Source organism: Diplotaxodon limnothrissa, linkage group LG6 (assembly GCF_057381915.1).
Source record: "Diplotaxodon limnothrissa isolate DT_005_m linkage group LG6, D_limnothrissa_male_GT1.1, whole genome shotgun sequence".
Lineage (NCBI taxonomy): Eukaryota > Metazoa > Chordata > Actinopteri > Cichliformes > Cichlidae > Diplotaxodon > Diplotaxodon limnothrissa.
In genome coordinates, this window is record NC_140601.1 from 30,585,636 (window position 1) to 30,599,862 (window position 14,227).

General features: G+C 38.8%; 1 protein-coding gene across 1 annotated transcript in view; it reads right to left on the reverse strand.

Moving 5' to 3' along the window:
• Nucleotides 1–1,709: 1,709 nt before the first annotated feature.
• helz (helicase with zinc finger) overlaps nt 1,710–14,227 on the reverse strand; it is a 48,582-nt gene continuing 36,064 nt past the window's right edge. The window contains exons 23-33 of the mRNA XM_085354995.1: nt 13,308–13,536; nt 11,632–11,911; nt 7,389–7,434; nt 6,741–6,928; nt 6,263–6,464; nt 6,050–6,132; nt 5,378–5,891; nt 4,501–4,759; nt 3,652–4,297; nt 2,342–2,636; nt 1,710–2,197 (exon numbers count right to left, since the gene is read on the reverse strand). Of these exons, the coding sequence (XP_085211121.1) occupies nt 1,854–2,197; nt 2,342–2,636; nt 3,652–4,297; nt 4,501–4,759; nt 5,378–5,891; nt 6,050–6,132; nt 6,263–6,464; nt 6,741–6,928; nt 7,389–7,434; nt 11,632–11,911; nt 13,308–13,536 (3,086 nt within the window). The 3' untranslated portion in view covers nt 1,710–1,853. The remainder of the gene's footprint in view (nt 2,198–2,341; nt 2,637–3,651; nt 4,298–4,500; nt 4,760–5,377; nt 5,892–6,049; nt 6,133–6,262; nt 6,465–6,740; nt 6,929–7,388; nt 7,435–11,631; nt 11,912–13,307; nt 13,537–14,227) is intronic.

Sequence of the window (14,227 nt, forward strand, 5' to 3'; positions counted from 1 at the left end):
GTCTACTGCAGTAGCGTTAATATATCTAATCTGAATAAAAAGGTTCTGTGAACCACGAGGAGCAAACCCAATATTTCCGATTCATTCTTTATATTCACACCCTACAAGCAAAACAGTCAAAGGTTTCTGAACAGCGAGTTCTATGTTACTCTTCATTCAGCAGTTTTAAAAAGGTTGATATTACATACTCTGAATTTCCAAAATACCCAGCTCATGGAAAAGCTGCTGACTTTGAGCAGGACTGGAAATGATCAATGACCAATGTTTGCGACAAAACAACAAAAGATGTAAGTAATATTTATTCCTAAGGACTTCAAAACCTTTGGACATTCTGGCCTAAAACTAAGTGGCAAGAAACTGGCAAATCATCTGAGATCAGGTTAACATAACGGGTCTATCATCAACTTTGGGCAATTTTCTATTCATTGTTATTATAAAGAAAATAAAGAAGCATATATATATATATATATATATATTAAAAAAAAGTTGTCACACCTACAACATTTCAGGGTGTTTACTCTTAAGTTCCAACATACGTAAGACCAATAATTTAGTGTGTTCAAAAACATCTGACTGCAATTCTAGAGCTTCTCAGTTTGCCTGTTAGACACACTACTCTGACCTCACTGTCCTTTCTTCACTTACACAAGCCTTCAGAGTACTGCAACCTTTTCAAACAAAACAACACAATAAAAACAGAACTCTGCCCAATAGCAAAACACAAACAAACAAACCATTTCACTCCAGTAATTATACTGAAACAATGTCATACTGTTGGACAAGAGTTGCAAAGTAAGTCCACGATGCAATGACGGTCTTAAACAAAGAATAAAATAAAATAAAACCAACAACAACAAAGAATTCATGTAACTGCGTGTCAGCCACAAGCAAAGCAGTCTAGGATAATCTTATCACTGAAAAGGATGGTGTTCTCTGATCTTTAACGCAAAGAGAGGAGGAATGAAACAGTTGTTGCTGCTTTGATGTTGAAGCTGGTAAAAGCTAAAATATGCAATCGATATTTGTAATTTTTCCCCCATAAATAATCACATTTTCTACTAAAAATGACTGAAGATGATTCCCAGGTAAGGATGTCTAAGAATTAAAGATCAGAAGCTAAAAACAGGAAAAACAAAACTTTAAAACTCATATTGCAAATCTAGCATGATGCAGGAATTTAAGGACATGTCTGTGGCATACGATTCAGTCTTTTATTTTTTCTTTATATGTACATATTAGAGCAAAATTTATCTACTTCTATACACTGTTCCATGTAGTTTCTGTGTCAGTTGACCACTTAGCTTATGTCCATTACATCTACAGTAGTATGAAAATCAATAAGTAATGTCCACTCGAAACTGAGGAATAAAAAATAATAAAAACATACTTATTTCGCAAAACAACTTCAATAAGGAAAAATACAAGCGGGAGCTAAGTGGTCAACCAACAGACACCATTGTTTTTGAGCTTTTTTTGTTTTTTTATGTTTGTTTTTTGCTTTTTTTTTTTTTTTTTAGCATTACGTACATATACAAGTGTAGATAATATAAGTATATATTCATATATACATAATGAGTATGTATATATACCAGTAATGCATTCATTATATATACTTATTTTCTTCACAGATATGTGAAATAGGAGGGAAAAAATGACTGTTAAAAATAAAAAGTTTAAATGAAACAAAATGCATAAAACCAACCTACTGATAGAAACAACTTGTAAATGCACTTTGCACAATTTTTGTGTTTTTAGAAATTATTTTACCTTTTTTATAATTTTCTTTTTTATTTGTTTTTTTTTGTTTGTTTTTTAAAATTATTACTTATTCACTTATGTGGGAGAAGTGACACTCATTTAAAATAGGAATAGTACCCATTGCTACCATTTGAACTTCCTATACTCAGCTCTTGTAGGAGGGAGAGGGGGTCGCTATTCTTCTTGACCTGTTCAGGCCGAACTGCCCGGGGCTTAGGTGGAGCGCGAAGAGCACTCGCGTAGGACATGGTAGGCTGTTTGCCTAAATTTGGAGCCCCCTCGCTGGGCTCGGTGGGAGGCTGAGGCTGCTGCTGCTTGTTGTTGGGCATGAGAGGAGGAAACTGATGCTGAAGGGAGTTGAGGGAGTGTGGATGTGTCTGCTGTGTTCCTGTGGCTTCTGCCTTTGCATGCTCCTCTGCCTGACGAAGGGCCTTGGAAGCTGTCATATGGGAAGGCAGCCAAAGGTTATGAGAGGTGAATGAGACACGGACACAGAATTTAGCATATATAATAAACAACTATCTCAAAACAATCCAAATAATCAAGTGAAGAGGAAATTGGGCTTGAAAACAGAAAGATTTACCTAGAAGGTCCCGATGCTGAGCGAGCGTGCCGGCTCCGTTACATGGAATGTTCTGAAACGGACCCGGACCGCCTCCATTACTTGGCCAGAGGTGGTCATGTGAAGGATAGCTGTAGGGGGCGTGTGGGTGTTGATGATGCTGTATGTGAGGATGAGGGTGGTCCTGGGTATCTGATGCACAAGGCTGGGATTGCTGTGACAGGGTATTGTGGGTGTTGGCTGGAGATGATTCATCTGGGTAGGTGGACGAGATACGGCGCTGATAAAGAGGCCGCCCTGGACCTCTGGGTTCATACTGTAAACACAGATACAAAAACAAGGTCAGAAGGTGATATATAGTGACTACAAAGAGTATTCAATTGGTTTAAATTCCCAGTGACTGACAACAAAGTGAATGTATGCTCTCAGTGTTGTAATAAGAGAGAACAACCTTTTCCAGACCTTGCTTAGTTTAGCTACTTCTTGTAGAACAGCATTACAGTAACACATCTTCCATATTGATTTTTATTTTAATTTGTTTGTAAGTTAAAATTTGGGTGACTTAAAAACAAAACTTTAAGCCCACAATTATCCACCATTGTCTGTTGGTGTATTATAATCCGGGGCTGTTTGAAATCCCTACTTTAAGAAAGCAGCGAGCAGTAAGAGTGAAACAGCGTTTCAGTTAATAACTTGATTTGGCTGAATACTGGCTTACCATTAATATGACCATATGGTTAATTAGCATTACATAATGTTCTTACTAATTAATTTCCCAAATAGTATTATTTATGATATTTACACCAAGCAACAACCTCTGGTACTTCAAGTTTGAGTGTATCCTTAAAGACTCCCATGTTAAAATGCTTAGAGCCTGAGGCAATACAATTTTTTTTCTTCTCTAGGCATTAACTCATTCACTGCCATTGACGTCTATAGCCGTCAATTGCAGTGAATGAGTCAATGGGTTTAACTCATTCACTGCCAATGGCTGGCAGTGAATGAGTTAATTTCCAACATTAAAACAACTGCACAGATTTTCGTTTAATAAGTCATCTATCTGGATACTAGAAGTTGGAGTAGGACTGATCTGATGACAAGTGATCTGACAGAAGCAGCTGTAGCCCCACAGCTGTCTGCTGGGCATCACCGCCCATAATTGGAGTAACTGGATGAACGGGATCTTTGTGCCTTCACTTTTAGCTGTGCCCCCTTAACTTTGTTGCTTTGGACGAATAACCTTAGCATAGAGATGCTACTTCAGGCAGTTCAGACTCATTGCTAATTTCACTGAAATATTATTGAATACCACATTAATGAAGAGCCCTTACCTCATCTACATTGTGATGTGCTGTGGCTGCTGATGTTCTGGGGGATAATGGGTGGTAGGGCTCCTGATCTGGACCTTGATTTTGTTGTTGTTGTTGCTGTTGCTGCTGTTGTTGCTGCTGCTGCTGCTGCTGGTGGTGCTGATGGTGAAGCTGCATCAGGTGAACCTGCTCCTGCCTGCTAGGGTGAGCCATGATGGGCAGTCCATAAGGAAGGCCGTGGCCCTGATTCCCCATCAGAGGGTTCTGCTGTGGTGGGCTCACTGATGTAGCTCCACCATGGGGCCACTGGGCCTCTTGCAGAAGGTATTTGACCTGGGCAGGAGGGGGGCTGGCAGATTGAGCTGGTGGCTGATGTGGAAAGCTACCAGTATTGTACAGGGGATTCCCTGGGTGCTGCTGCAGACCTTGGCTGTTAAGAAGGTTTTCATTCAGTAGATCCCGACCTGTGTCATGGGGGTAGAGTCCTGATGGAAAAGGGCCAGCTTGATTGGAAATGGCACCTAAAGAGGATGAAGGGTCACCCGAGCCACGGGGCTGGGACTGGCGATACTGGAGGAGGCGAGACTGAGGTGGGGGCTGCATCTCAACTGCTTCCCTGGGCTCTGGCTGTTCCTGTGGAGCCATCTCTCTCAAGAGACCTGGATACCTAGAAATGAAAATTGTTTACTTTTTTTTTTATTTTTTTGAACTATGTATTTTGTTTTAAAACAAAAGAAAAAAAAACTAATTGTGCTTAACATATGATATAAAAAAAAGTACAAGTCCAATTTTTAACCTATAATATTTCTATGAGATCAAGTTAGTAGACCATTACAGATGACTATAAAACATACTAGTGCCCAGTCTAACCTGCTGAAAGTTGGCCCGGTCGAGGCAGAAGGAACAGCTTCATCATCCAGATTGGAACTAAGGCCCCAGTTACCTGCCCGAAGCAGCTGATGGGGAAAGCGAGCCATGTTGGATTGAGCAAGGTGGGCAAGCTGTTGGGGCAGAGGAAAGGCAACACTGGCCTGGATGAAAGGGCTTGCTGCCTCCCCCCACTGGCCCAGCCTAGCTGCCTGCTGCTGCTGCTGGCTAAGGGCCTCTAGAGCCAAGGGTCCCTGAAGATCTGAAAGGGCAATGGTCTGGTTAGTTTTTGGAGTCATTCATGTATTCTGCATAATTATATGAGCTGCAGGGTTAGTATACACAGCATGGTTAAGAATACCTTTAAGTAGATTCTCTATGAATAAATATTCAATATATTAAATGTACTGAAAAATCAAATATTTACCCTTTCATATTTTTAAACATATGAAAGCTGCACATTCTAATCCAAAAAAGGAATGTGAAATTTGACTATTTGACAAACAATCTCCTAACATCTCAACCATGGAGATTGTTGCTTTAAAAGTTCAGAGAAAGTTTTCTTTGAGGAGAACAGAACCAGTCTGATTGAACGTGCAAGCACCTTTCAATCCTGAGCAGGATACTATACAAACTTCAACATCTGCATAAGCAGAACAATCTCTGAATACATGACTACCAAGTTCAGAATCTCTTGAAAAAATGTCTATATGAAAATAAAGAGATGAATTAAATCCCTCAGACTCAAATTAAATGAAAATTCTAAGTAGAAATAATAAGATGCTAATTTTCCATCATCATCAGATTCAGCTCCCTCCTTTGTAACACAATTCATTAGCTAACTAAAATTAAATTACTAGTAAATATAGTGTTTACTCACCCAAACCATCTCCTGGGTTTCCATCCTGTCCCTCATCCCCAAAGCTGCTGACCCTGTTATGCTGTGACAGGCCTGAGTGGTGGCCTCCTGGGTGGCCCATTGGAGTCCTAACAGAGCTACTCATCTCCTCTACTCCTCCAGAGTCTGGCCCATTCAAAGTCGGGGACTGGACAGGTCTGTGAGTTGGTATAGGGCCACTGAAAAAAGACGCATTATGGCTTCCACCAGTGTAGGCAGGACTGAGCTGCTGTTGCTGCTGCTGATTTTGCTGGGCCATCCCTGGGTGTTGAGGCTGGCTAACCCGATAAGGAAGCCTAGTGACTGAATACTGCTGGGGGAAGGTTCTTCCACTGATTGGATTTGAAGGAAAGGGTGTACTGGGTGGCGCAAGTTGGAAATTAAGAGGTCTTTGGGCAGCTGAGGGGTCTTTTCGGTGGAGCAGAGGATTGGGAAATCCAACTAGGCTTTCTGTCTGTGAATCCAGACTTCGACTTTGGCCTGAGTCTAAATCTCCCTAGACAAAAAAAAGGATAAACACTGGTATAAAAACACCATAAGTTGTACAAGGAATTTATCACTGCTTTTGCAAAATATGTTTTGGGTTTGGGTACAAATAAAACGGACAAATTACTTTTAACCCAAAAAAGAAACATTTAAATGTCAACAACTTGCCTGTTTTTCCTTCATGTCTGTGTTTTTTCTTTCTGGTGTCTGAAGATGATTCTGCTCTGACTTTGAACATCCTTCTAATTTACCTAAGACGTCAAAAACAAAACAAATTAAAAAGACTTACACTGCCATTTCCACATTGCTAGATGAAGGCATAAAATTGGATTAGAGTTTTTAACTGATCTCTTGATTTAGAAATAGAAAGTCAAGGCAAACCATTTCTGATGGGGTCAGAAGGCTCTTTGTCTGGGCTCGGCTGGGCTAGTCCTAGAGGAGAGGGGTGTGCTACCCCACTATAAGGAATGGGGGAGCCTCTATTTGGTGGCTGCAGCAGATTAAAGTTGTAAGCCATGGCTGCTGGATGACCCATGATGCGAGGGTCCACAGCAAAGCGATTCTGGTAACCTGGCCAGGGCAACTTAGGGAGAAGGAGAAAAAAATACATTTCAATAAAATGTTTTCCTGTGGTACACAGAAATCAGGCAGGGGAGCTATTGTTATTTTTAATACTATCATTGTGACCATAATAACTGATCAACTTATTTGAAATAGTAAGGACATACATTTACAGATATCTGCAGTGCGTTTTTTTGACACTTTTCTAAAAGAAGCAAACAGTTTTATAGGTTCCTTTTTAAAATACAATATTACACACACACACACACACACACACACACCACACCAGTGAACTTACATGCAGGGGCATGGGCATGACCATGTTTCCACCATATACAGCTGGAACATAGAGGATACTGGCACCTGTATGCGGATCTATCCTCTGCACAGGACTAGGTGACTTGCCCATACCAGCTGGTGTGCCACCCAAAGGTGGTGTGAATGCCCGAATAGGGTTCCCCATCAACACTGCTGGGTTTGGTTGGACTGCAAAGAAGTAAAATTGGTAAATTACTTTACTCTTATGACATTATTGTTGTCAGATTCAAAAGTAAATCTGTAGTAATAATAATAATATTAAGTAAATCTGTGGGAGCATTTCTTAAATAATATTCATTTTCTAGATTCTGGTTCTAAATTATAGCTATTTAGGCTTAAACAAAGACAGTGCTTAACAAGTTTATTATATCACCTGTCACTATAACAGAAAAAATGATTTAGAAAGCTGTCAAATATGGGTTTACAATTCACATTTATATTGTTATTTAGTAGGCAAATAACAAGCATTGTTATACTTAAACTTGTGCCAGCCTTTTTTCTTTTGCGGTCCTTTGTCCCTTCACTAACCACAACTGACACAGTTAGTTTTGTGTTATTGTCTTTCTGTTTCCTTGCTGTTCTGGTAAGATAATATTTAGAAAATCAAGAGCAGAAAGGCTATACTCACCATATCCTTCAGGTGGGAGATGCTCTGTGTGGTTTGCATGTTTACCCTGCAAGACAATCAGTAACAAAGGTTAAGAGTCTGAATGTGCCAAAAGAAAATTATTCTCACATCACATTGGTAGAAAACAAACAGAATGGAGAATGAGAATTATTATTGCTATTAATGTAATCAGTAATGCAACAGAAATAGTAGATGACTGTGGGTTAGCTTACTTAAAGGAGGAAGATGCTAACAGCAATTCAGTGTGATTTGCTATGATGGTCTTAGATAGACATGATATACAAGGGAAATGACTAGTCATCATAATACAAGGAAAACACTAAAGCGAAGCACAAGCAATTTTGACAGTTATAATAAAAATAAATGTATAATTCAGAACATTACAGAAGCTACGCTGAAATAACATTGTGAAAAGAGCAAAAGTGCCAACTGAAATATGGAGTTTAGTGCACACACAGTCTGCCAAAGCCTTTTTCATTCAGTCTTGCTGTGTTAACCACAGCAAAGCCAATGTTTATGGGTATTTATGGATCTCTAAAATATGTCCACACTTGTGTTGTAGCTAGGCTGCCAGCTTGCGCAGAGAAGCAGCTAAACCAAACCATAATAAACTACAGGAGAGATATCTAATATATTTATTCCACTCAAATGGTTTAACGCGGCAATGGAATGTAAAATGCAGACTTGGCAGAACTGAGTCATATTACAACAGCACAGCAAATGTGAAAATTCTGTATAGCGTAAGCAGGATCCCTTTCTTAAAACAGACTAGAGTCTGACATGTGATAGCAAAGCAGCTTCCCCTGTCACGGTTTCATTGTGCAACATCAACTGAGCAATGCCAGACACTGGATTGAAACTGGTGCCTATAGTCTAGCAGGGCAGTTATTTGATCCAATCACAGATTCACTGCTGCAAAATGTTCTCTGGAACTAGGTGTTAAACATGATATCTTGTACAATAATTTTCCCAGATTGCAGGAGTCTGCTGAGAATGAAAAGGGACCACTGATGAACATTTACTGGCTTCATCCAGAAGACTGAAATTAGATCATGTAACCTAATGTTCTCTTAGTTCTGACAAAAGGTAAACAAAAAGTTTGTTAGCTTAAAGCTTCATTAGTGACAATAGCACAATCCATCTGTCAGTACAGGGGCAGTGTGCTGTACTGTGAAATCCTAGGTATACCGGCGGGGCATGCAAGAAAGACTGAAAAGGAGGAATTTTCCAAGAAATGTCCGACATAAACATATTTTTAGTAAGGGAATTAACATGGGGCAAATTTGAGCACAACTATCAGTCTTGCACACTTGCAGAAAAACACCATCTGCATCAGAAAACAGCAATCTGAAGTTCAGTGAAGCATACAGTATGTCTCTGGCAAAATGGATGCCCAACAATGCTTCAGTTTTAAATGATTTTAACCACAATGTACTTTACAGTTTTCTGTGTTCATTGATGCATGCTGATAAACATCAACCAAGAGTGGATTTTTTTTCCCCACACAATAATCAAACTGTGGAAATGTGCTCTGTAGCTTTCAGACTTGAATCCTAACAACACTACAACAGTCAGGAGGTTAAGTTTTAGAAAAATACTGATCATCAGCAACGGATGTTAAAATGATGCACTGAAGCAGTCGAATACAAGCCAACATCAGAATCCACTGCAGGGCATACTGTCATTATGAAATAAATTAGAACGATATGTGTAGCGTCTACACTGTGTACAAAGACACCAGAAAAAAAGATTTGACCTTTTAATGAAACTCAAACTGTGCATAAATACATATAGAATATTTAGCACATTCTGCATAATGGTGTAATTGCAAATGTTTATCTGCATATTTAGCATAGTTGTAAGTATGACTGTGCAAATAGAAGTGTGCGAGTCTGTAAAGCTGGCTGCTACTGCGGAGCTCCAGCTCATTAGGCCCAGTGGGTGATGGCAGCAGGTTGTCAGCAGTGGTGATTTCGTTAACCTTTACCTCAGTGCAGACACAGAGGCGAGGCAGACATTTCATCCTGACCTAAACAATTAACAGATCTTCTGCCAAACAGGTTATGCTAATATTCTGTTTGGAATAAAAGGACTGGTCATAAAATTATTTCCTGTGGTGAAAATTAAACTGAGTCATCTGTTCAGATATTTGATTTGCATCCACATATGGAAAGCTTTTATAAGTTTTATTCTATAAAAGTAGGTAGCACTCAATTTATTTCTGATAATTTGCTTTCTATTTTGATAAACCAGTGTGTTCTTACCTAACATGAATATTGGATTAGCATTAAAAAAAAAAAAAAATTCTACACCATTTAAGATTCTTCTTACGCAAATGGGTCCTAAAAACCTGTCAACACCCTAGGCCCTCTGAGACAAACAATAACACATATATAGTATAAACAATTAGCTTTCAAATATCACTATACAGTGTATTATTAATATGACAACAAATAACATAATATAAAAAATATAAATAAATGTGACAAAATAATAATTATTTCTGCATGCATATTAGGTTAAAAAATAGTCAGTGGAAGAAAAATCCAACTGAGCCAATTTTTTTTTTGTAATTTTGTATTTAATTTTGTATGAGTGTTTAACTGTCTTTGTCAAAGGGTAGCTGCTTGTGGGGTCTCGCTTTAGGGCTTCGTAGGTATTGTTGTCACTGAGGAGAGTAGTGATCTTTGTATGGTAATCTGTAGTGTTTAGGACCACGGTGCATCTTCCCTTATCAGCTGGTGAAACAGTGATGTTGTGGTCTTTGCTCAGGGAAGCGACAGCCTTCTTTTCCTGTATTGTGAGGTTGGATGGAGGGACTTTGGCACTGGAGAGCGTGGCTGAGACTTTCATCCTGATTTGCTCTGCTTCTGTCTGTGATAATTTATTAATCCGTATGGCAGATTCTGTGGCTGTGATGAGGTCCACTATGGGCAACTGTTGTGGAGAAATGGCAAAATTGAGTCCTTTGGCTAATACTCTCTTTTCAGGTTCAGTGAGAATCCTGTCTGAAAAGTTCTTAACCCATTTCTCCTGACTGGCATCAGGTGTGTTTTCTTCTCTGGGTTGTGTAGGTTCGGGATGAGGAGTGTGTATTTTTGAAAGCAAGGTGTGAAATTTCCTGCGTTGTCTTTCTTTTCCTTTAGAGTGTTGGGCCCGCTGAGCCTTGTCCACAAACTTGTAAACCTCTTCTAAGATTGGAGAGGGTAGAAGGATTTCCAGTTCCTGCAGGGTCTGGCTGATCTTGATCTGGAGGGCATCTATGGTGAAATGGACTTGTCTTATCCTTTCACTTAAAAGGTGATTTTGTGCTCTCTGTAGAATCAAGTCTGCTCTGTAACAACTCTGCTTTGTCTACATCTTAGGTTGAAACGGAGATGGTTCCTATAATCCGCTAGTTTCCTTGATTCCCTTTCATACTCCCGCACCAGTTGAAGGGTGTTCCTCCCAAAATGTATGGCAATATGTCTGTGAAGGTTCTCAGTCAATGACTACGATGACCTGGATGACTGAGAACCTTCACAGACATAAATATGTCTGTGAAGGTTCTCAGTCAATGACTACGATGACCTGGATGACTGAGAACCTTCACAGACATATTTAACTGTCTTTATTGCATTTTTTTTTTTAAATCATCTTGAAGCCTACTTATGTTAAAGGTAGAGAGCCATAAATATGACAATGGGAATACACAGCAATATGCAGACAGTGATGGATGTCAATTTTCCACAAGCAAGGAAAAAAAACAAACAAAAAAACCCAAACAAACAAATTATGCTTCTCAGCTCAAATTCAGTCCTCTTAGACTTTGCTCTGTTTACCATGTCAAATGGTCACTGTGTTTCCAATGGTTGAGTTCAAAATCACTTCCAAGCAGGGAAGCGGGTTGTGTTACTATGACAATCAGCAGCTGCAGCACAAAAGTTTTATATCTCACCTCTCATCCAATGAGAGGATGACAGCAGAAACATCTTCAGGAAACTTCACAGACTACCACAGGTTTAGTTAATGTGAATTCTGACTATTTCTTTATTGATAAAGTAACTAAATTATGAACTTATTTAATTGACATGACACATTGGTGAAATTTGATAGGTGTCTGCATTTTCCTAAAGTGTTACCATTTCAGCTCTGTTTATAACAACCATCAGCATTATCATTATTATTCAAACTACTTATGAAAAAAATAGAAATGCAGTATTTTTTCTTTCCATTTTGCCCTCCACACTGAAAAACACCTTACCTTAGGAGGTGACTGTTGCTGCTGCTGGGGGCCCTGCTTGTTGGAGGCTGGCTGTGCATGCTGAGAATGTGGATGATGGTGGGGATGGAGGGCCTGTGAAGACGAATGGTGTCCTTGCATGGGCCTAAGGGCACGAGGGATGAACTCTGGAGCCAATGGGTTGAGGACATAGGTCTTTTTGAGCTCCAGGGCCTCCAGCTGAGCCTTAATCTGCTCGAAGGTGATGCCATGTAGGCTCGAGTTTTCATGGCAAATGGAAATAAAGTGCTCCCAGAATTTTCTGGAAGTGGGCAAAAACAAAAACAAAAAATGTTGAAGATTTTCTTCTAGTCTCTGGTATTGTTTCTTATTTGAATTGAGTGTTTAATGGATTATCATTTGAATTTTTTTGCCTGCCAGTGTTACAAATGACTTGGGGGATAAACATAAAATATCACAACTATTTATAGCAAAGAGGCATGTGCACAGTGCAGAAAAACTAGAGGGAAGAAGGAAAACGAGGAAAAGGAAAAATCTTTCTAAAGCATTGTGTACTTTATTTAGAACACAATGCTTTCCATTGGTATGATTAAAACAAACAACAGCTGTCTATAAAAGATGGCTAACAAACTAATAGAAAAACCCTAAACCCTTGAACTGTGAGGAACCTGGTGGCGCTGTTATACTGTCGTTGGCATTTTGCTGGCACGGCTTGAGGCAACTTCTCACTTAATGTTAAGAGTCATTGTAAACCCCCTAAAAACCTACTAAAAGCATTTTGAGCCGTTTTCTCCTTTAATTTGTCATCTGACTTTAGTTCTCTTCTGTCCTGAAATGTGCAGTCAAAAGAATGTGGCGATATAAGACATTTACATTTCAAAAACAAACTTTTGTGCTGTAGGAGTAGCTGTATCATTAGCAGTCAAGTAGGTGTCAACATTAGGATAAAATGGGAACTGCTATGAGGGAAATGTTGGGCAGGCTATCGATTGTGTCCTAATCTGATTAAATGATGAGTAAGTAACCCTTTAAAAGAAAAAATAGAAAAGGAAAATGGTACTTATTCTGCCAACTGTGCAGACTGTATTTTTTCAGCTCTCATTAGGAAGAAAGAAGTGCAGAGTTTTTGTTGCCGTTTGTGAACTGAGTGGCAATCAGAAAATATTTTTAAAACTACAACACCTTGCAGGTAGAGGCAATCATTTAACCTGTTCAGTTAATAAAAATATATAAATATTGAATAACAGCTTGGCTGGCTACTACACTGACTTAGACATTTTGTTTGCATAATAGCATAAACAAAACATAAGCAAAGACAAACTACAGCTGCTATGGAGACAGCTGCGGAGGTGGGTTAAAAAGATTCAAATAGTACAGAGAGGATCTGGCAGCTAGTAGTGACCCAATTATGGTTTATCAGAGTACGCCATTGCTCTCTCTGTGGTGAAAAATAAGCAGATATTCAAACGTGAACAAACTCGACACTTAACAACTTTTATGCACTTAATTTATCTGACTATCAAACTATCTACCAAATGATCAACTCCTAAACCATTAATATAGTAGTTTTAATTAAACCTGAAACTTTGCATTTCAATCAAACCTTGGCAGTCTGATTTAAAATGCACTGTGCTGGTGTATACAGACAAAATTATTAGTAACCAACAATATGAAAATATTAATTAGGCTATATTTACCTGCAACGCCCAACAGAACATAGCGCGATGGGATCTCCCACAACTGCAACCAAGGACTGGGCTCTGGTGATGGCTGTATTCAACAGCTTGTAGTTGGACAGGAAACCATAGTCAAGGTCCTCTGTTGAGTCCTCAACCAGCTGCTCTTTGCGCTTGATGGCCGTTTGCTTGTGCTTGCAGGTATGCCGTGTACGCACCGTACTAAGGAACAGCACCCGGAACTGTTTGCCTGCAAATATTTTTTTAAATAAAACATTTTTAAGCCCTCTTAAAAAAAAATAAAAAAAATAAAAAAATGCTAAACTCAGAAATCTTAAGAACAGAGATCTTTGGAAAATTCTAAAAAGATTTATTTAAAAAGATATGTTAGCAAGACATAACAGTATGACAACAGAAAATATTACAAACAAAAAAAGTAACCCATTTGAAATCAAAATAATTATTAGAAGAAGATTTTAGGAACTTGCTATTCTCCATTTCAATTTAACTTTTCTCTTTCACTATCAAAAAACAAAACAAAAAACCCCAACAAAACACAGAAAAGGAGAAAAAAGGCAAAACTTCATAGCTTACAAGACCTTGCCGAAGACAACCAACTATCAACAATCAACTAAAGTTGTGGCCGAATAAATTTCTCCAGTAGCTTATGTGACATTTATTATATTACTGGAACCTGAATGAATGGTAATTACCGTGTTTATAAATGTTTATTAATAAGTATACCTGTATTGCCTGTTGAAAGAAACTATTGAAAAACATTACGTAAATCTGTTAAATTCAACTACTAACCACTAACTCGAGTTTTTTTCCGTGTCCATGTGTTTCATGTATGATTAATGAGGGAGCTAATGACCTGTGGAAAGCAGCTGAATGTGATACAAATGAAAGCTGCGTGAGACCGACACAGAAAAGAGACTTGG